General features: G+C 47.3%; 1 protein-coding gene across 1 annotated transcript in view; it reads right to left on the reverse strand.

Moving 5' to 3' along the window:
• LOC135817041 (uncharacterized) overlaps positions 1–21,598 on the reverse strand; it is a 56,877-nt gene that overhangs the window by 25,765 nt on the left and 9,514 nt on the right. The window contains exons 16-37 of the mRNA XM_065330143.1: positions 20,805–21,332; positions 20,153–20,506; positions 19,360–19,884; positions 18,450–18,974; positions 17,542–17,910; positions 17,075–17,209; positions 13,640–13,768; positions 13,104–13,226; positions 12,256–12,780; positions 10,236–10,760; positions 9,306–9,665; positions 8,637–8,771; positions 8,028–8,156; positions 7,453–7,575; positions 6,592–7,119; positions 4,858–5,382; positions 3,838–4,218; positions 3,339–3,461; positions 2,485–3,009; positions 2,076–2,240; positions 1,529–1,630; positions 466–578 (exon numbers count right to left, since the gene is read on the reverse strand). Coding sequence (XP_065186215.1) covers positions 466–578; positions 1,529–1,630; positions 2,076–2,240; positions 2,485–3,009; positions 3,339–3,461; positions 3,838–4,218; positions 4,858–5,382; positions 6,592–7,119; positions 7,453–7,575; positions 8,028–8,156; positions 8,637–8,771; positions 9,306–9,665; positions 10,236–10,760; positions 12,256–12,780; positions 13,104–13,226; positions 13,640–13,768; positions 17,075–17,209; positions 17,542–17,910; positions 18,450–18,974; positions 19,360–19,884; positions 20,153–20,506; positions 20,805–21,332 — 6,947 coding nt within the window. The remainder of the gene's footprint in view (positions 1–465; positions 579–1,528; positions 1,631–2,075; positions 2,241–2,484; positions 3,010–3,338; positions 3,462–3,837; positions 4,219–4,857; positions 5,383–6,591; positions 7,120–7,452; positions 7,576–8,027; positions 8,157–8,636; positions 8,772–9,305; positions 9,666–10,235; positions 10,761–12,255; positions 12,781–13,103; positions 13,227–13,639; positions 13,769–17,074; positions 17,210–17,541; positions 17,911–18,449; positions 18,975–19,359; positions 19,885–20,152; positions 20,507–20,804; positions 21,333–21,598) is intronic.

Below are 21,598 nucleotides of genomic sequence, written 5' to 3' on the forward strand. Positions count from 1 at the left end.
TCTCTCTCTCTCTCTCTCTCTCTCTCTCTCTCTCTCTCTCTCTCTCTCTCTCTCTCTCTCTCTCTCTCTCTCTCTCTCTCTCTGTCTCTCGCTCCTCTCTCTTCTCTCTCTCTTCTCTCTCTCTCCTCTCTCTCTCTCTCCTCTCTCTCTCTCTCTCTCTCTCTCTCTCTCTCTCTCTCTCTCTCTCTCTCTCTCTCTCTCTCTCTCTTTCTCTCTGCTATTGGCGCGCCTGGTTGTGATGAAGCCGAGACCCAAGGTCGGCAGAGCATCCCAGACCACGCCACCACTCCCCTTATTCATGGCTCACACATGACGGGTTTACGTGGCTCTAGTAAAAAACAAAAAAAAAACACCATATTAATCAACCATCAGTAGAGCTGCAGTGGTGTCTTCAACTTCATTCCGAAAGAGAAATGTATAATTCTTTTTGCACACCTACCAAAGATTCAAAGAAGGTTCACTAACCTCAGTGGATAGCTCCACAAACGCATTGGACGAACAGTTTGAGTAGGATGGTGGATCCCATGAGCTGTGGTACTTGTCTGCATTACTCACGTTGCAATAACGAAAGGCAGTTCCTGGATGGGCAGAGGGGAGAAAGACACGTGAATGGCGGTCAACAGGAGGCAACGCATCAGAGATGAAACAGCTCAACCTAGAGACTTGGCATGTACCAGCAATTTGATGTTAACCCTTTAAGAGCCGCCCCATACTTGAATGCGTCGTAAACGACGCATTCAAATGCAAAACTTCAAAAGATCATAACTCAGTCCAATCTCGCTCAAATCCAGTGATCGAAATATCCAGGGCAAAGAGAAAACTCTCACCTGTCGGGAGAAATAATCCGCGAAGCACTGCGAGCTACGATTCCTGAGATAAATCACTCGTAAGTTGAGCCGCGATCGCGGCAATTTCAAAAGCGTTCAGTGCGACTTTAGTATTGAGAATTTTGAGACTTTTCGTCACGCTGGTTTACTCGAATTTGCACGGGTTTCACTGTTGATATTGTCAAGAGTACACAGCGAAAAAATTGGAACTCCACGATCGAGTAAAAATGAAATATCTGGAGCGGGACGCAATTGGACGCATTTGGGGCATTTTTCGTACTGTCGCTGCGATCTATCGCTGGCTAGACGGTGTGCTGGCTATCATGATCAATCTCATTCTCTTCCTCTCGCGGAGACCTTTCCAGGAAGCCCTAGATTGTGAGGATTGAGTGAATAGAACTGAAGCTATGATCCAAAGAACACGAAAAAATGCAGAAATTTGAAATTTTCCTGTGGCTCTTAAAGGGTTAACATTTTAAGAACCGAATATGTCCATGCTCTGTAAAAACCAAGATTGTGACGTCACACAAGTTGGATCAGTTGTTCAGAGTTTCCATGATCAAGGAAAGGAATACTGTGGTATTTACTTTGTAGCACTATGGATGAGATTCCTTTTGAATCTCTTTCCCCTTTCCTGGGAGACCCATGTGACCAGTTTACGGCAGCAAGAAAGTACAAGTAAAAGTATGAATGAGCACTACCTGTATAGCCGTCTGGACAGTAGACAGTGGCACGCTGGTGTTGTGGTGTTACCGGCCATGTCACATTCCAGGATGAGTCATGCTGACTTGGACAAGGGAATACTGTACGAAGCATAGACAGGACGAAAGGTGTTGTTGTGCACACTGTACATGTAAACGGCCAGTTTTGTGCTGATTCCGGGAGTTACATAAGAGTCCACAGGAGGTTTTTTTTATTTCTATTTCTTACACTAGCCAACCAGCAGCCAAAACACTAAGCGTAGGAAGCAAGTCAGAGCAGAAGCATTCGGAAGGGTGGGTACAAATTATTGGCAAAATAATGTCAAAAGAGGGGGGGGGGGGGGCATTGTGCTGCAAAACCTTGCTAGCATGCACATGTATGTATGCACACGCAACCTTTCAGTACACGCAACCTTTCAGTGAGCTGATTTTGTCTGTATTTGCTATATGGGAGGGATGTTCTGTGGCACATAGTCACATACTCACAATCTCCCTGCCTACCCATATGGCCGCACACACGCTCACACACACACACAATCATGCATACCGGTACAAGGCCCAGAGTGACAGTCTTGAGTTTCGGAGCTGCTGCCTGGACAGCTGTGCAGGCTGACATCCGGTGTTACACAAGTACGATGCCGAAAGCGAACGCCCAGGCCGCATGTGCGACTGCATGCTGACCACAGGCTCCATGGAGACCATTCGGGATTGGCTGAAGACAAACATAAACCATAGAGTAAGCTGAGAACAACACACACAGGAATTTCAGGTCAAGCTAAAGAACTTCAAAGGTACTGTGATTCAGCTAAAAACAGTGACAATGTGTACAAAGTGCAGCATTGTATAGTGAGAGCATATTGGCCTGACCTCTAGAGCAAACAAACCACAAGGTGCCGGTAAACCGTACAGAAACGGACGTGTCTCTGCAGATTGCAGGAATCATTTTTAATACATACCTTCACACTCGATTGGTGTGCCACTCCACTGGCCAGTGGATCTACACAAACGTGACACACTGCCGCTGGTGTGCTTGTAGTGCTGCAGGCATGCCTGTATGGTGATACCTAGGAATGATGTGTTCATGGAGATGAAGTAGGAATTGCCTGGTGCCACCAGCATGGAACACTGCACCGGGATGCACTGTGGCAGTGTGCTGCTCCACTGGGCGTCCGAGCGACATGTGAGCAGCCCGGTGCCCAGCATATTGAAGCCAATCATACAGGACACCTTGACGGTGGTGGTGTATGATGTGTTAGTGCTGTTCATGGTGGAGTAGTCACGCAGCTTCAACACCGGGCACTGAACTGGCTGACATCGCGGAGATGTCGCACTCCAATGGCCGTTAGCAAGGCATACCAGCTCCCTCACGCCAACCAGGATAAAGCCGAGCGAGCACGAGAAACTGACGGAGGACTCGTAGGTGAAGGATGAGCCGAATCGACTAGCATGCCACGGGTTTCCTGGATCGCCACAGCTGATAGCTGAAGAAAAATTTATATAACAGTGGAGATATCACAATGAAGATAAGAAACCTATTGATGGATGACCATGGGTTAGTACCCTCTCTATCCCTGCTCTGCAATTGAGTTGCTAGCATCTAATGTAGGCAGCTGGGAGCAGCATTATCAGTGCGGATATGGTGAATAGGGAATTGGCAAATAATGTCTGCTGGCTGCCCTCTTCAGCTCAACATGCACTACACACATACCGGTATGTCATAAACCTTACAGTATACTATCAAAGAGAACTCCACAAGCTTCTAAGTTGCGCGCATTTCTCACAGAAACAAGTGTGCTGGATGTGCGATTACCTTGGCAGTGGGTTCCATTCCCCTGGTAGCCTTGGTTGCAGCTACACAAGTACGATGCAATGGTGTTCTGGCACTTGCCATGCCAATCACAGTCATGTGTATGCAGCACACATTCATCAGCATCTGCCAGGTAGTGGGCAAAGGCACACAACACAAGCTGCACAGTCAATAATTACATTGTGTCATCGCTGGTGTCAGCCCAGGTCATCAAAGGGTGAATCAAGCACGACACTGTGCTTAACTCTTTGCCACACACGGTTCGGCTGAAACGAGACCGGAGATCTAAAACTGCCAGGTTGGACGCTTTTGGCTCTACTTAGAGAGGAGTAAGAATACTTTGGCTTTGTGCTTGCACAGTAGTGCACATGATATTACAACAGAGTATTTGGTGGAATATCTCTATTCAAGGTGCGTTTGAATTCTTTAAGCCGCTTCATTGATTCAATTTGCAAATTACTTATGCACCAAGAGCCATATCGTTATTTCGAAATTGACTAACCTTCGCAGCGTAGTCGTTCCGTGGGTAACCAGGTGTTATCGGCGCTGCATGTTAGAATGGCAGCATGCACGGTGGCAGCAGCAGCAGCAACGGGCACGTATCCGTTTCTACACGTCATGTGCAGTGTGCCATTGAATGACAAGTTCACGCTAGTCACCAGTAAGGTGGAGTCCATTGTCGGCATGGTGCACAGGAGAACATCGCACACTGGTGGCTGTGCACTCCACACTCCTGCATCTGTACACGTCGCGGTGTTGCTACCGGACAGTGTGAAACCTAGTGGACATGCGAAGTGGACTACGGTCGGATATGGCAAAGCTGAATTCACCGATGTGTCTGTATTCACGTAAGGTGGTAGCTTCAATGTCAAACATTTCTTTGCTAAGAAAAACAACAGTGCAGAATCCAAAGCGACAAGAGGTGAGCTTAAACCCTATTTCACGAGTACAGTGATCAGTGCCGGAAAATGTATAATGTCCATGCATATTTGTGACCTCTGAAAAACAGATAGTTGAAGGTGACCTTCATGCAAAAACAGTTTTTGCCAGAATGCAGCTAACATTCCATTTCTACCTTGTCTGCTCACAGCTGTTCTGCTTGCTTCATGCCATGCAAATCTGAGAGGCTGTACCATACCATTCTCTGCACGTGCACATGGACTTCAAGTAGTACTATGAGGAACTGTTGCAGGCAGACCATATTAATTTTTTACGTAGCAGATGATGGCGCTCTCAGCAATCAAACTCAGTCATGGGTGCGCTCAGACAATAGTTATCAAGCTTAGCACGTCCATATATCGTATATGAGGAGTTTGGACTTTGTTGCTACTCAAATACCGAGATTTCAATTTCTTTGGAAGATAATTCAGTCAAGGCTAAATGGGGTTTGGGAGGTGACTTTGTGTGACCTCTGAAATTAGTAGTAGAGTAATTTCATGTAGAGAATGCAGGAGAAGATATAAAAATAGACACAATCAAAGGCTGCATGACTAGTAGTTAGTGACTAGTTACTGTTCCATACCTGTACAGGTTGGTTGACTACCAGTCCATAGTGCACTTGCATTGCATTGTCTGTACAGATCACCAGCAGTATGCTCATAACCATTCTGGCATGTGTAGCGTACATGCCCTTCGAACGACGTGTCCGCTGTCAGGACTGTGGCATGTGCAGGTGTAGACGGGGCCTGGCACTTCAACGGGTCACATCGCGGTGCTCTGTCACTCCACTGCCCTGTAGTCAAGCATTGCACTGATGTAGATCCGTTCAACACGTAGCCGGCATCGCAGCTGAACTGAACACTCGTGCCTAGTACCTGCGCCGCACTGGACATCCAGCCATGCACCGGAGCAGATATGCTAGCACAGGATATAGGCAAGCATTGCGGAGCGCTGTCCGACCATTGCGCATTCAGTTGGCATGACATCTGTGATGCTCCAAAGAGATAGTAGCCAGGAGTGCAGCTGTAGCTTATGATATCGCCATAGGAAAACGTTTGACCAGCCATGATTGCATTTGGCACAGTGCCTGGATCTCCGCAGGACACCTCTGCATACAAATCAAGGAGGACAAAGTCATAGAAAAGAAAGCATTCCTCCAATAGATTGCTGTCGTGTCAGGAGCAGAGTGGCACATCAAACACATCGGGAATTTTGAAAATCCCTTTGGAGTCTATATGTATCATAGCGAACAGTTGTTTTCTCTTTCCCTCCATCCCCTCTTTGTTACGCCATACCAGAATTACAGCAGCGCTTAGCAAGTGAACAAGATAAAATTCTAGGAAACAATTATTGGGCTTGTTTGCACGTGTAAGGTATGGTGGTATAGTATCAATGTCTTCCTCTTTACAGGGTACGCAATAAGGAATAGGTGTTGCTCTAACATAATGTCCTGCCATGTTCCAAAGTCGCTAGGCATACTTGGAAGCTCGGACACTGTCTGCAACGCGAATACAAACGCTGGGCGTCAACAAATCGACTTTGCTGTGGTCACTACTCATAGTCAACCGAAATAGAATATCATCAGGAAATTGTCAAATTCAAAAATATACTAATGATAAGCCGACACTTGGGCTAGATGAGGATTTTTTGGAGGAGTGCCATTCTTGCTACCCTTCCTTCTCCCTTCGGGCGCCATTATGAGGCACACTTTTGGATGATTTTTCCCATAGGACAATTTGTCCAGTTTCTTTGAGGGGACCGGGTCAAGGGTCGACCCGATTTCAGAGATCACCTGCATCGAAAGACCGGACTTATGAGCGTGGGTGGGAGTGGTGGCTGAAGCCAGATCTTAAATGAATTTTTGAGAGCTCGCAAAAATAAGTTAACACAGAAGGCGCATGCGCAGCGCCGGACACTTCACAGTTTGCTTCCTGCTCAGATTTGCATGGCTGACTGGTGACTCTCTTCAAAGATTTCGTAGTTTCTCTTTCTTTCACCATGCCACGAGGCTCTGTACGAGGAAGCAGATGTGGACGCGGATGCGGATATGCCGTCGAGGCTACCCGCCGCTCGGGTAGGGCTTTGACCTCGCCCTACGCGCGGATTGACGGTATGCGCGCCTTCGCGCCTGATACCTCCGACACACCATCAGCACCTAGTTTTGACCCCGCTCCGGGCACCGAAGTGCAAACAAGTCTTCTTTGCCATTACTCGGAATTACATCTGAGAAACACTCATCAGGCAGCACTACAACAGAATAATACTTGGTGAAATTACGCCTAGGTGCCACAACATTGAAAGGCACTATCAACCTTACCCTGACACAGAAGATCGGAACCACTCCACTGACCATCGTGCTTGCACACTCTCCTTGCCGAGCCATTCACCTTCTCATAGCCGTGCAGACATCTGTACACAGCATGCCCAGTGTAGGTCCTGTTCACGGAGACTTGCTCAGATCCAGGCGGAGTGGTGAGAAGCGGGCAGGTGACAGCAGTGCAGTAAGGCACCCGGGCACTCCACACACCATCGGCCTGGCATGTCAGGCTAGAAACGCCCACCAGGTTAAAGCCAGCTTGACACGATAACACAACCGTACTTCCATAGGCTCTAGGCAGTGATCCCGTGTGATCACTCCATACCGGTGCAGTGATTTCTTGACACTGGATAGGCATACACACCGGTTGTGAAGTGTCCCAGTGACCAGACGATAAACAGGTCAGAACCACTTCATCGCGTGGAAGATACCCAGTATTGCAGGTGTACAGCACTGCGGATGGATAGGAGAAGTTGATACCAGTGACACTTGCATGAGGCACGGTGCCTGGATCTCCGCAGTCGACCCCTGCGGAAAACAACAAATAAATAGCCGCACAAGTGTTTTTTTTCATCTGCACAATTCACGAGGGACGTGCAATTCTACGCATTGCCCTTTCCACTTCCATTTTTGTCCCCCGGTGATCGTTCAGTATGGTACTCCAATCACAAACATCAGGAGCTCTCAATGAGTCAAGCAAAGTTAGAACGCTGCTCAATGAAATCCGATCATGTGGGTCAAGTTTGTGCCTTGCACCATTTCGCAGCCCAGTGTTCGCAGGTCTAGGGTTGCGCAATGCCGGTGAGTACTTGAGTGACTCGTTTGGATTTCATTGAGCAGTACTGTAGTTATCTTACTTGCCTGCACAGCTATGGCCATCACCAATGTAGCCAATTAAACAGGTACATTGGAAAGATCCGTACGTATTCTTGCAGAGTGCATGCTGGCTACACATATGCAGCAATCCCATACATTCATCAGTATCTGCAGAGTTCAGTGAAAACAAATCACACTATGACATCATGTACGTGATGATATGATGTCATACAAAATCGTACCATACACATACATATTTCACAGCTAGCGTTCCTGAAATGTGATCTTTCCCGCATCCACGGGGATATCAGCAAGATCACTGCACACATTACTCATGTTCGCATTCATTCATCACGACAAGCTACGGGCCTGATCGCCAAACACCCTAAGACACACATCAGGATCTAAAAGAAATACAGAGTGACAAAACAAGGACTGGGCAAAAAGATCAGCTAGAGAGTTGAGCTCCTTCATAGCTGGGCTTTGCAATGCTGGACGATTTGGTCATGTCACTACAAGTAAACCTGGTCGACTACGAGTACCTCCATCTCTTTTCAGAAATGAAACCTTTTAGCTCCTATCCTGAACACTGTGCACAGCAGTGGACAGGCAATACTAACCAATACTGCAGTCACTTCCTTCAAATCCCGCTGTACAGTTGCAAGAGCCATCCTTGGGGTTACACTCTGCATTATTCTGGCAAAGGCAGCTGGAGTTGCAGCCATAGCCATGTTGGCCCTGGGCACAATCTGCAATGACGCAAACAAAAATCATTTAAATGTAGCAAAACAAATCCTGTGGACTAACACATCTATGTTCAATGATACAATGACATCACAAGAGCTGTTGATTGCATCATGATCTAGGTGGTGATGTACAGAATGACATTGGTTACTTCCTCCACGTCATCAAAATTGTCGCAGTTTGTGGATAAAGTCAAAGCGGTTGAGATGAGGCGCGACCAACTTACAACCTTCCTGGAAAATTTGCGGAACGATATGTTTTCGTCCTTTGACATCAGCGACGATGAGGCCTTCGTCTCCGTGTGAAACTCTCAGTCCAACTGTCCTGGAACGTTACTCTAGACTTCAGACTATCATCCTGTGTAATAATTTTTGTATTGTTTAGCTTATGGAGTTGTCGGTAACAAGTGACAAGTCACTAGTGAAACTGCGACAATTTCGATGACGCGGAGGAAGTACATCATTGCACGTTCTGTTTCGTCTTACCGTGCTGACAGAATGCCCCCATGTAGCCAGCCACGTACTCACACTGGCAATGGCCAGTAATGTGATCACAAGGTGCACCGTTCTGACACTGACATGGCTGTGCACAGTCGGTGCCAAACCAACCAGATGGACACTCTGAAGTAAAACGACAGCGTGAGAAAACAAGAGAATTGATTACTGTAAGTCTACAAATTGTCGGCCCATTCAAATTTCGGCATCTCGGGGCTGAAACCCATTTCGGCCGCATCAAATTTTCGGCCAGTACTGCTGCCGCCTGTATACACTGTCACACTGAACCTTGCAAAACAAAATTTCGGCCACAACAAATTTTCGGCCAAACATGACCAGGACGAAAATAGCCGAAAATAGATATGCGCCCAATATTTGTCAACTTACAGTATGAAAGTTTGACCATTTTACTCCTAAACTTTCATGAGCAGTATCACAAAGCTGTACTCTATCAAGGTATCAGATTTCCAATCCACCATTCCTGATCAATACTGAGCAATCAGGCCACTTTGACAAGAATGATTCTGTTGAAAGTTGCTCAAGCAAGAACGTGAAGAAAATCCTTGAAACAATATCAGACCCAAGCTCGAAAAGACTGGACAATATTATTTTAAAAGCACACAAATAATATCATAATGGTAAATCCATCCCAGTACATACCATCACAGTTAAACTTGGAAACATCTGGTAACCACGCGGCACTTGAATCGCATCGGAAGCGTCCTCTCTGTTGCTCATTCAGTACATAGCCAGGATCACAAGCAAGCTGCAGGGACCCATTGAACGTAGCATTGACAGAGACAATATGAGCATGTTCACTGATCGTAGGTACAGGGCACTTCAGCGGTGTACAGTGCGGCAGTGCTGCATTCCAGGTTCCACTGGCTGAGCATCTCGCCACCGACACCCCGTGCAGGTTGAAACCGACTGGACACGAGAAGGCCACTGTGCCTGGGTACTTGAATGATGTCACCGAGCGCAGGAGATATGGGCCAAGTCCTGGATCTCCACAGTGGATTCCTACACATGGAGAAATGTACATGATAGCAAAGCAAGTCTAGGCAAGACAACACAAACAATGATCACAGAAGGTGTAGAACAAGAGTAGCCAGAATATGACCACAGTCATCTCTCATCAACACAGAATTTTACAAGCCAGCAGCCACGACAAACCAGCACAATTTTCAGCAACCAAATTATCTCAATGCATGCACACTAAAGCAATATACACGTACAGATTTGCTAATCCAGCAACCTGTCTGTTGTGCAAATGTTGCCGGCTTACACAGGGATCACATCACCAGTGGCCAGAAACAGGAAGAAATGCCATCCAAGACCATGATACAAATACCGTCATAAAATATAAAACACAATTTTTCTCATCTTTTTCTATTTCTAGTTTTTCATTAGCTTCAGCACGTTCATTCACATTCTTCATCATTTGTGAGAACTAGACCTGGTCTAGTGAGAAGGCATTCTACTGCCTGTGATTCTGGTGAAGTAAAATAAAGTAACAATAATACTTCACCGCATACACACAGGCCATACTCGGAGACATGCACAAACAGTCAGAGTGTGTCCGCTACTCACCATCGCACTCGAGAGGCATGCTGTCCCATGATCCACTGACTGTGCACATCTGTATTGCACTACCGGCAACACCAACATACCCGCTCGTACAGGCGTAGTACACAGAGCCTTGGAACGATGTGTTCGCTTTCACAATGTACCCATGCTGCGGTGCCACTGGCAGGGAGCAGTTTAGTGGAATGCAGCTTGCTACACTACCATTCCAGTGACCATTAGCAAGGCATGTGACAGGAGTGGTGCCATGCAGGTGAAACCCAGGGAGGCAGGAGAGCAATACTGTGCTGGTATATGTCCAGTTTGTATGGCTGATCATACCGTACGTGGGCGCCTGAAGGGCAGTGCAGTTCACTGGTGCACAGTGTGGCAGTGGTGAATCCCATGTTCCATTGTATGTACAGGTGATGCTAGCTTTGCCCACAAGAACGAAGCCCTGTGCACAGCTAAAGGTGACATTGTGCCTGTAAGTGTACACTGAGCCGCTCGATGTTGCATGTACTGGCGTCCCAGGGTGACCACAGTCAACAGCTGCAGAGCGAAACAAGGCAATCAAGACAGTCAAATTCAGGGCTGGTATTTGGGATCACAAAACGGGAAACACGTCAGAGGCCATCTTGAATCACTCTACGTCATCAGATACCCGCACGTGATGCGGGGCCGCGAGATCGCGACTGCGCAAAAGTGTACTTGCCAGTGCAGTCTTTGATCTAGCTAGCTGCAAGAGCAAGTGCTAGTTTTTATTTTTTGGTGGTGCTTGAACTAGTTCGAATTGCTTCCCTTCGACTTTCTTTGACAGAGCGGGTGCTTTTAGGGTTTCCTGTTGTCAGTTTGTATCCACCACCGGTCTTGTATGTCAGTGCTTGTACAAGGAGGTGTTCAGTAGTCAGTCCGCGCCATGGGTCGCATCCAGGGTAGGAAAAAGTCGCACTCTGACCGGCTTGATTATCCCGAGTCGAGAAAGAAGCGAACTAGTGGCCAGTTCGGCTCAGTATCATGGCCAGCTGGACGTAGATCAGATCGCCCCGAGGACGAACAAACCGACAGTAGTCCTGAAATCCTAAGTTACCTCGCAGAACATTGACGATGTGGAGCGCGGTGTTCAAGAACAAGGAACCATGGTAATAATTGGATTCGCTCCAGAAAATTATTCTCGTGGTTCCCGGTTCCTTTCCCAATATTTCCTATGGTCTGGATACGTGCATCACGCTGAAGCCTAGATGAATCAGATTGTAAATCAGTCTTCTCTCTAGCTCAAGATTTTGCGAACATGTTATCAGTGAACAATAAAAGCAAAGGACACCGTGCAAAATATGGAAATGCACGTCTCCTTCTTTTCCTTGCCGTGCGCACTGCACTGTCGACATGTCACAGTCTGCAGTTCTGCCTGAAAGGTGTCTTCCGTTTGTGAAAGAACCAGCGCAAATCGCGCGTGGCACGGCGTCCTTCAAAACGACACAAGTGAGCTCCACATGAGCCGATTTTGACAATCGATGGCTCAAAATTTTCAGTAGGAGATGCTCCATACTTTGCCTGAAGCGAATTTCTCCAAAACGATCCTAGAGGTGGGACACCTTTACCGAGTTTGAGGGTGTTATTTGAGGTCTAAATTGCGAAAATCAAAAAATCCTTCGGTGAATCCCTTTGCCCACATCTGAACTCGGTGCCTGCAAAATCTCAGCCTGCTAGAGAGAACTGGGGCTCACTTGCGTGGATTTGAACAGGCCAGAGTCGACGCGAAGTACGGCAAGATTCCCTGTACACAGCATGGTGTGACACATGTCACGTGAACCAAAATGGCGCCCACGTGTTTCTGTACAAGTACGAGCCCTGAAATTGGATACTACACCATATCACATGACTATTCAAAATACAGTTTGCAGTCTCACAAGGTAATACAGTGCTTTGCTGTAGAAGATGCATCGCTTAGCTCCATTGTTTGAGACACATTCCACATCTATAGTATCTATGCTCAGACCAACACAGGAAAAGTTTGACCCCATGCCATCCCAGTACATGCATTTACCTTCACAAATGGGTGCAGACCCAGACCAAGAGCCATCGGATATGCACGTCCTTCGGCTGTTGCCGGACACAAGCCGATAACCGGGATCACATGCAGCACGCCAGTATCCTGTATACGTTGTATTGACATGTAGTACAGTGGAGTGTTGTACATCCGCCAGTGCACCACAGTCTATGGGCTGACAGCGCGGCTCAGTGCCGCTCCATTGAGCTGAAGGTTGGCATGTCAGCGTGCGTACGCCGTCCAGTAGGAAGCCGGCCGCGCAGCTAAACTCCACAGATGCTGAGAGTGTACGGTTACTGGTGTTCATTGCTCCCCAGTGTGGTGCTGTCAGCTCACGGCATGTCACTGGCCTGCACACTGGTGGCTGCGCACTCCAAACACCAGCATTGCTACAGTGCAGTGTGATCGGTGCTGACGGTAAGAAGCCATTCACACACGTATAGGTAACGTTGTGTGGATAACTGAAGTGGCTGCCAGTGGTTATGCCGTAGTGAATGCTTCCGGGATTGCCACAGTCCAAAGCTGAAAACAACAAGACCCCAGAACGCAAATTCATGATTTTAGATTATCAGCAAAACGAATATAAACTTTGCCTTTCAACCAGTCGATGTTGCTGCGATCCTTATTGCTCTGTTCATAGTACTTTACATGTGGTTCCAAGAACTGTCACGATCTCCAAGGCTAGCATTCCACAGCGGAACACAACACTGCATACAGTCCATTTATACAATGATAATACTTGATGTTTACATTATAAGTCCTACAAACATTGATGCTTTTCGCAATGTGTTCTTACAAAAAATGAAGCACTCTTTTTGCTCGTATGACAGCATGTTGCATCTTACCTCGACATGCTGTTCCATTCCCATTGTATCCAGCTTGGCAAGTACACGCGTAGGAACCAATGCTGTTTCTACAGGTTGCATGTGTGTGGCACACACCGACCACTTCGTTACACTCATCGATATCTGAACAAGAAAGAGCGAGAACACCAGCAGTCCTTTTAATCTGGGTAGAAGTGGCGCTCCTTTACTTACATGTACATGTAAAGAAGTAAAAAGTAAGTTTTCATGTCCGTTCCAGAGCAAACTCATGACGTCAGCAAACACCCGGAATAATACATGTACAGCGGTGGGAAATGAAATCCAGCCCCTGATTTTATCTGCAAGAAAGATCTAGGAAACTGGCTGGGTTTGTTGCTTTGAACAGGTAAACCACATTCTCCGAAGATGTTAGGTGCCTTTATTAACTTAAAAACATTCTTTCAAATTTCTGAGGCTTGTCTTGCATGATTGACCATACCACCCTAAATACCTTCCAGTGCCAATGCATAAGCACAACTTGTACATAGCATGGATTTAAAACGTGCGTGTGCTCTTACCCAGTGAACAGTCTGTTCCCTGAAATCCCAGCGAACATTCGCAGAAGCCATCTGCCGGGTGACACGCAGCATTGTTCTTGCAGGAGCAAGACACTTGGCAGCCATGACCGTGGAAACCAGTTGAGCACTCTACACACAGAAAGGAAAAAAAAGCATGGGCATTCACGAGCATACACACACGTACACAAGCCCAAAATGGAACGGAATTAGAAAGCAAATGCGACGCCAAGGAATCAAAGTATTACCAGGATCAACAGGGTTGGATATGAATGCTGATGGGAGCTACAAGGTGCATGAAAGGGAAGAAAGAGGTATAGACAAGCAGTTGCATCATGTGTTTCTAGACTAAAAGACGAAAGAAGCCATGCATATTAGAGTAAGAAAAGTGATACAAGGCGTTGAGGCCGAAACAAAGGAATACCACTGTAAATACAATAGATGATATGCCAAATAAGCCCTCGAAAAGTTGAGAGGGCATGCGATTGATGCGCCCTGGCTTAGCTTGTCAAGTGCACGGGATGTGCAAAGTACACGGATTTTAGGCTTGTTGCGCGCTTACGCGATCAGGTGCTGCACGTGCATGAATGGAATGCATGCAGTTCCACCGTTACTAGTTTTAGCACTTCCTTCGGCGTTGAGATTATTAATGAAGAACTAAAGCTGTAAATCTGGATGGAAGAAACAGTTTTGCTTGCTTTATAGCGGCTGGAGTGATTTTTCGCTGTCTTGTTTTCGGATGCCGACGAACCACGACCATTGCTGTGTTCCAGGATGTACTGGTTGTCGCCGTGACTCCCCAGCCCCAGCAAAATTAATGGTAGTCGTCTTTTCCATAAATTTCCATCATCCTGAACTGTGAAGGAAATGGACTGTTGCTATTCGACGGGAGGAAAGGCAAGGAGAGCAAAAGAAAGTGACACTACAGTGGTGTGATCTGACCATTTCTTGCCAGAAGATTATGTACAAGGCGAGAAAATCGCCAGAGCAAGACTGGTAAAACATTTTGTATCTGGAGTTTTCAATCTGGTCCGCCAAGACAACAGCGGCTGATGCTAACTGGCGTCGCTCTACCTCGTGTCGTGAGCTACTGCACGGGAGCTGCCTGAAGACATACGACTCATACCTAGAGATATCCCAGGCATACTGTCCCTACGCTGGAGGAAGCATTCGACAGTATTCAATACAATCTGGGTGACTGCAAGAGTAAAGTAGCAAAATTGAGCGAAATGACTAACAGTCGCATGTTTGGAGTTCTGGTATCCCGATTCAAAGACAGGGCATCACATCAGTAACCTTGCACAACACAGTCATGCGACGTTTCAAGCGGAGTCTCAAGATAACATTTGGCTACCCAGCAGCCACCATTTGTCACCGCCACAAAAATATTCCCGTCGCCATGCGTTAAAACTTTATGATTATTTTGCCTTGTTTTATAAATGTGTGCATGGCTGCCATGCCTTAGCACCACAGCCCCCTCTTTGCAGAGTTTCCTTTGTTTTTAGGTCCAATATTCACCCTACGCTGGCTACGGAAGCCTTGACCAGGCCTGCTGAGGGGATAGTACACCCTCGCTTTAGCCCTACCTAATGCTTCTTCACGACATGGCTTCTCTTTGCAAAACATACAGGTACCTGGTCTCTGATAGCAGTGATAGCTGGAGTTTTCTTCCATCGGGGTGCTGCTAGGCAGCCTCCTTCGTCATGCCGCAGAGGCTGCGTAGAAGGCTGTTATGTTATAAGTTCTTATAACTAACTACCTTCTACGTAACCTCTTTTGCAATACGCCATTTCCCACTTACCTCGAGCACCCTGTAAGAAGGTGCATTGTCTGCAGGGATGGCCCTAGTAGAATGATAAATACAACAAAAATAGAACAACTCTATTTGTGCTGGCCCTGACGAATAGCGGAAGCACATGAGAAACTGGTTGCCTGGAGCAATGACGCCGGGAAAGAAACGCTGATGTGATCTCACTCGGGTGAGGGATGAGGTGAAACCGCGAAGCAGTCAGGGTCTTGCTTCTCAGCCTATGCCATATGCCGCTGCCAATCTGCTGTTGGGTATGGCGCTCTATTGCTATTGCCTCTGTTAGGAGCACCTTCTCTGTGATGTGGGATAGGGAAGGCGGGATTTCCAAGGACAAAGTCAAATCAATGTTGCCAGTGTCAGTATGCCCAGGTGGTTGATAAGGGTTTTCCCAACTACGTTCCTTGGCCCTTGTGCCCCATTGCTGTTGTTGCTAGGTTGCATATGCCAGGTATTGACCTTTCATCTCACAATAGTTGAGGGTCAGCAGCAATGCAACGATGTGGTGGAAGGAGCATGCAATGCTGCAGTGCAAGTGCAATATGCAGACATCACTTCGAGTCCATGCTTTTCTTTTAGCACTGTAGCACACACTTAGCTCTCCTTCTTCTTTTGAGATGCCCAACACATAGCCTTGACAAAGTATCTCTGCGGTCCAGAATTCTTTGGCTCTGGGAAGCAAAACTCAACACTGTAAACGAATGGCGACAAGAAAGACTCATCCCCGAATGGTTTCTGTGTCGCTAGGTACCTTTCTCGATTCTGAAGATGCTGGAGTACAGCACTAGCAGAAACACCACCTAGCAAATCCTCCGAGCGATGGCTCCAGGCGGCCTCGGTGGGAAATTCTGCGTCTGTTTGGTGAGCAGCATCTATTGGATTCAGCGGAGAAGCAGCTTCTTCTGTTCCCGATGCAGATGGTGTCAAGGTATTCGCTGCTGTAGCGACCAGTGAAGGTGGAACGGATTTTCATCGCCCTTTCGCTGCTCGGAGCCGACTGCCATCATTGTCCCCCGTCCTAAGGCTAAGCTCTGGGGCGTTGGGAATATAAAAAAATCTTTCGGTCTTACCTCTGCAACAAATCATCTCGCTTTCCATCTGGCGGTATCTCTCCCTCACGTACATGTACGTCTTCAGCTGAGCAAAAGTCCATCTAGCAATTGTTTCGCTGACAGGTGGGTTCGCAAAACGAGAAGCTATGGCTGGTGTACTATTTCTCGCTGCCATATCTGGGTATTAAAATGAAAAATTGAAAGCAAACTATGCACAAAGGTGTCAGAGTTCCTTTCTTCATCCGAAAATTTTCTCCGACGGAATGCTAAAATGCAGTAACAGTGGATTGGAACTGCATGCATTCCATTCATGCACGTGCAGCACCTGATCGCGTAAGCGCGCAACAAGCCTAAAATCCGTGTACTTTGCACATCCCGTGCACTTGACAAGCTAAGCCTGGGCGCATCAATCGCATGCCCTCTCAACTTTTCGAGCGCTTATTTGGCATTATATTATCATCTATACATCTAAAGAAAGGGTTCTGAATTTGTTGAGAATGCAATAACGAAGTCAATGTACATGCGCAGGAACTCTGTTGAAACTCATCATGACAGTGAATGTTGTCACACGGTACCTACCGGATTCACAAAACGTGCCCGAGAAGCCTGTCACCGAGCTGCAGTTGCAGTGCCCATGTACGTGATCACACTGCGCACCGTTCTTGCACTGACATGGATGCTGGCAGCCCTGGCCAAACCAGCCATCGCCACATTCTGGTAGACACCATACACAAACACAACATATACACATGTGCATGAATGTAGACACACAAACCTGGCGAGAAGAGTAAAACTTGAACGAGACCCTGCGATACTTATACTGTGATGAAACTCAAGTAAAATGGAAACACAATGATTACTCTCTCGCTATAAATCTGATAGCACCTTCTCTGTAAACAGTTTCCTCTGAGACAAAAATGCGATAATACTCATAAAAAGGACACACTTCAGGCTCATTACGATTATCTTGAAAGTTTTTGTTGTGGCAATAGCATGGCAGTTGGACGTAAGATATGGGTTGTACTGACTCCAAGATTATGTCTTACCGAGGCAACTGATACCAGTTCCAAGGCCAGTCCAGGTGGTGTTCTCCGTGCAGTGCAGCAGCAGCAGCAGAGTAGAGCCACTATTGGTTGTATGATATCCACTGTCACAGGCAAGCATGGCGGTTCCATTGAATGTAGTGTTCAGTGTGACAATATGCATATGTGCAGGCAGACTGGGCACAGTGCACATCTTCTGTGTGCACACCGGCATCTGTGAGCTCCATTCCGCAGTGTCAAGACATCGCTGGCTCGCATTGCCCAGCAAATTGAATCCAGTCGGACAGGTGTAGGATACGGTAGCATTGTAGGAGTAGTTGACACCATGCTGAATGAGATAGTGGCCGGCAGTGGGTACTGGACATACCTTGGCTGCATAGTACATGTACACAGAAGAAGAACAGCAACTACAGAACTTAAAGCATGGCACATTCTCGCTCCACATATACTGGCAGATACAGAGACATATTAGTAGACAGCAATAGCAACAGCACCCAAATTGAAGGGTAGTTGGCCGCAGCCAGATGTGCAATTTCGCTGCCCTCGGCCTGCGAGAAATACAACATCTGATTGAACATTACACCTATATAAAGGTGTTATTTGACAAGGGACTGACAACAATAGACAAAGTAGTACTTAGCCAATTATTCACGCCTACGTCTGGTACGCGAGCGAACTTCCATAAATGCCAATGTGTAGTGTGTAATCAATGAACTCTGTTCTCCGCTCCCTTATTTTGGTCATCATGCACGCAAGAGAATATCGTTGTATTACATCTCCCTGGTTGATATTTTGGGACATCTCTTTAGTGGAGACAGTACAGCTAAGATGAAAGAGCACCTCAGTCACCCCATCCTTGTACCCTGAAACATGTAGATGATGCGTAGTACATGCATATATTAAAATTATACCTGAGCATTGCATACTGGCACGATCCCAAGTTTTGTCGGCTTGACATTGACGTTCCGAGCTGCCATTGGTGTGCACAAAACCCCTCACACAGGCGAACCGAGCAAGTCCCTTGAAGGTTTTGTTCATTGACAGCAGCGTGGCGAACGGCGGGCCTTGAATAACTGGGCATTGCACAGGACTGCACGACGGTGTACTGTCGTTCCATTGCTGAGTCCACAGGCAGCGTAACACACTCGGACCACTGAGTATATAGCCAGACTGACAGGAGAACACAATGCTGGCATTGAGTGAATGATTTGAACCCAGGAGAAAACCGTAGGCTGGCTTGCTTAGTGAGGTGCAGTTGACAGGAATGCAAGCGGGTGGTTTAGAGCTCCACATTCCACTAGACTGGCAGGTGCTGATGGATTTGCCCTGTAGAATGAATCCTTGCTGACACGAGAAGCTAATAGAGTTCGGATATGTCCAATTTGTACCCACACTAGCACCATACACCACTTCACCAGGTCTGCCGCAGGACACAGCTTGAGAAAGCAAACAACAAAAGGAAATGACCATAGTCAATGTTGTGGCCTCATCACCAACACACATGGAGAGAGAGAGAGAGAGAGAGAGAGAGAGGGGGGGGGAGAGGGAGAGAGAGAGAGAGAGAGAGAGAGAGAGAGAGAGAGAGAGAGAGAGAGGGGGGGGGAAGGGAGGGAGGGAGAGGGAGAGAGAGGGAGGGAGGCAGGGAGAGAGAGAGAGAGAGAGAGAGAGAGAGAGAGAGAGAGAGAGAGAGAGAGAGAGACAGACAGACAGAGAGACAGAGAGAGACAGAGACAGAGATAGACAGAGAGACAGAGAGAGAGACAGAGAGAAATACGGAGAGCTAGAGAGATGCAAGAGCAAGGTTACGAGGAAGTGCATTACCTGTGCATACCATCTCTGCACCAGACCAGGATCCGTTCGGCAAGCATTCACGAATCTCATCACCACCGAGCAATGTATAGCCCTGAACACATTGTCCTTTCCAGTGACCCAAGTATGAGTTATTCTGCTTCAAGATTACCATGTTGTGTGCTGCAGACAGGATTGGACATTTGTTTGGCAAACACCTGGGTAGCTCACGACTCCAGGAAGCAGTAGCCTCACACCGCAACTGAGACAGTCCAACAAGAGTGAATCCCGCAGCACACTTTACACGCACCAAGCTCTTGAATGTGAAATTGGAGCCATGAAGTGTAGCGTACGGTGGCGCCAACAGGAAGGGACACTCTACCGGCTTGCAGGTGGGTGGAAGCTTGCTCCATCGGCCGGATGACAAGCACAGCAGAGACGCATAACCATGCAGATCATAACCAGGATGGCATGAGTAGTTCACCGTGGACTGGAAAGCAAATCCAGAGGCAGTTCGGTTTGAGTTGGCGGTGAGTCCTGGATCACCACAAGAAATACCTGGAGAAGAACACAAGAAAGAGTGCTTGCAGAGAGACTGATCCAATCAGACTCACACGATTGAGAAGAGCAACTCTAGACACATTTTACAAAATATGGTCATGACAAGACTGATTGGAATGTACCAAACATTGGAGAAAATTTCATCAGCAAAATCCACTGCCTGATGAAATGACCAGAGTACATCAGCGACTACTGAGTATCAATAATTAAGATGAAATATAAAGCACTGTCTCCCATGCCTTTTAGGCAACACGAGCAAACGTACGGCTACACGTCCAGTTGTCCAAAACACTCCATGTAGCGTTTGATAAGCACATGATGGAAGCTTCCCTGTGCCTTGCTTGATATCCTGGCATGCAGCGATATGACACGGTTCCGTTGAATGTCAGATTCAGTGACACCCTCACGGCGTGGCTGAGTGATGGCGGAACAGCACAGATGCGAGGATTGCAGCGCGGGATGGGTGCACTCCACCGGCCCGAGGCTTCACAGCGTATCGAAGAGCGACCGCCTAGAATAAATCCTATTGGACAAGAGTAATTCAGCCATTGTCCATATGTGTACACTTCACCGAGGCGAATCAAGTATGGGGGTGATCCGGGATGACCACAGGAGATGGCTATAAGCAGAGCGCCAACAAAAAAACACAGAAAAGGCAGCGAACTAACTGGAGGCGATGGCTGTAAATACCATACATGTAAGTAGCACAGAGAAAGTAGTGAATTCTCTCCCAGAACATGATAGCGTGGTGAATGTAGAATCATAGCTCTTCATACGAGTAGAGAGCGAGGGATTAATATGTCAGGCTTCACAGTTCTGAAGTATTACATGCTACATGCAAGCACTGTATCAATGTAAACATGAATACTGTTAACAGGACATGAGCTAGTAGGGCATGCTATTGTATCTGCACTCACGCTCGCACTGCACAATCTGTCCCGACCATGTCCGATTAGCCAGGCACGTCCTAGCCGTACTGCCAGCCTTGTGGTAATATCCAGGCACGCATTGCACCATCAGCATCCCCTGATACGTGTAGTTGGCCTGTACGATCTCTGAATGGTCAGCAGCTTGAATAGCATTGCACTGGACTGGTGTACAGTGAGGCAGGTGTGGATTGCTCCATGCTGCATTGGACATACAGCTGACATTCCAGCTGGTGTCCAGTTCATACCCTGACAGACACTGTACTGAGACCGTGCTGGTGAAAGTGCGGTTATCACTGGACAGTGTTGCATGCTCCGGTACTTCCAGCACGGGACAACGCACAGCCACGCATGACGGTGAAGGTCTACTCCAGGACCCATTGGCCAAGCATTGCGATGTGTTTTCGCCAGCGAGAATAAATCCAGGATCGCAGGAGAAGTTCACGTTTGCCGGGTAGGAATGCTGCTCTCCGTGAGTGTGAAGGTAGGGATGCTGAGCTGGCTTTCCACAGGGAATACCTGTAGGTAACAAAGTGAAATATGAACATTTCAAAGCCATGAAAACCTCCATCCTAAACAGTGCTGGGGAATTAAATCTAGTTTCTAAACCAGCTGACGCAACTAGACATGACCTGCCCCAGTCCAACAGGCATGCCACCAGGCTTCCAGCATGCACAGTGGTCAAGATGACCTGTCATGTGATCAGTTCTGTGAGACTGAACACAGGAATCCTTGCACTGGTCATGCCTATGGATCTCTTCCAAGATCGCAAGGCAGCATATACA

This window comes from Sycon ciliatum, chromosome 5 (assembly GCF_964019385.1).
Source record: "Sycon ciliatum chromosome 5, ocSycCili1.1, whole genome shotgun sequence".
In the NCBI taxonomy this organism is placed as follows: Eukaryota; Metazoa; Porifera; class Calcarea; order Leucosolenida; family Sycettidae; genus Sycon; species Sycon ciliatum.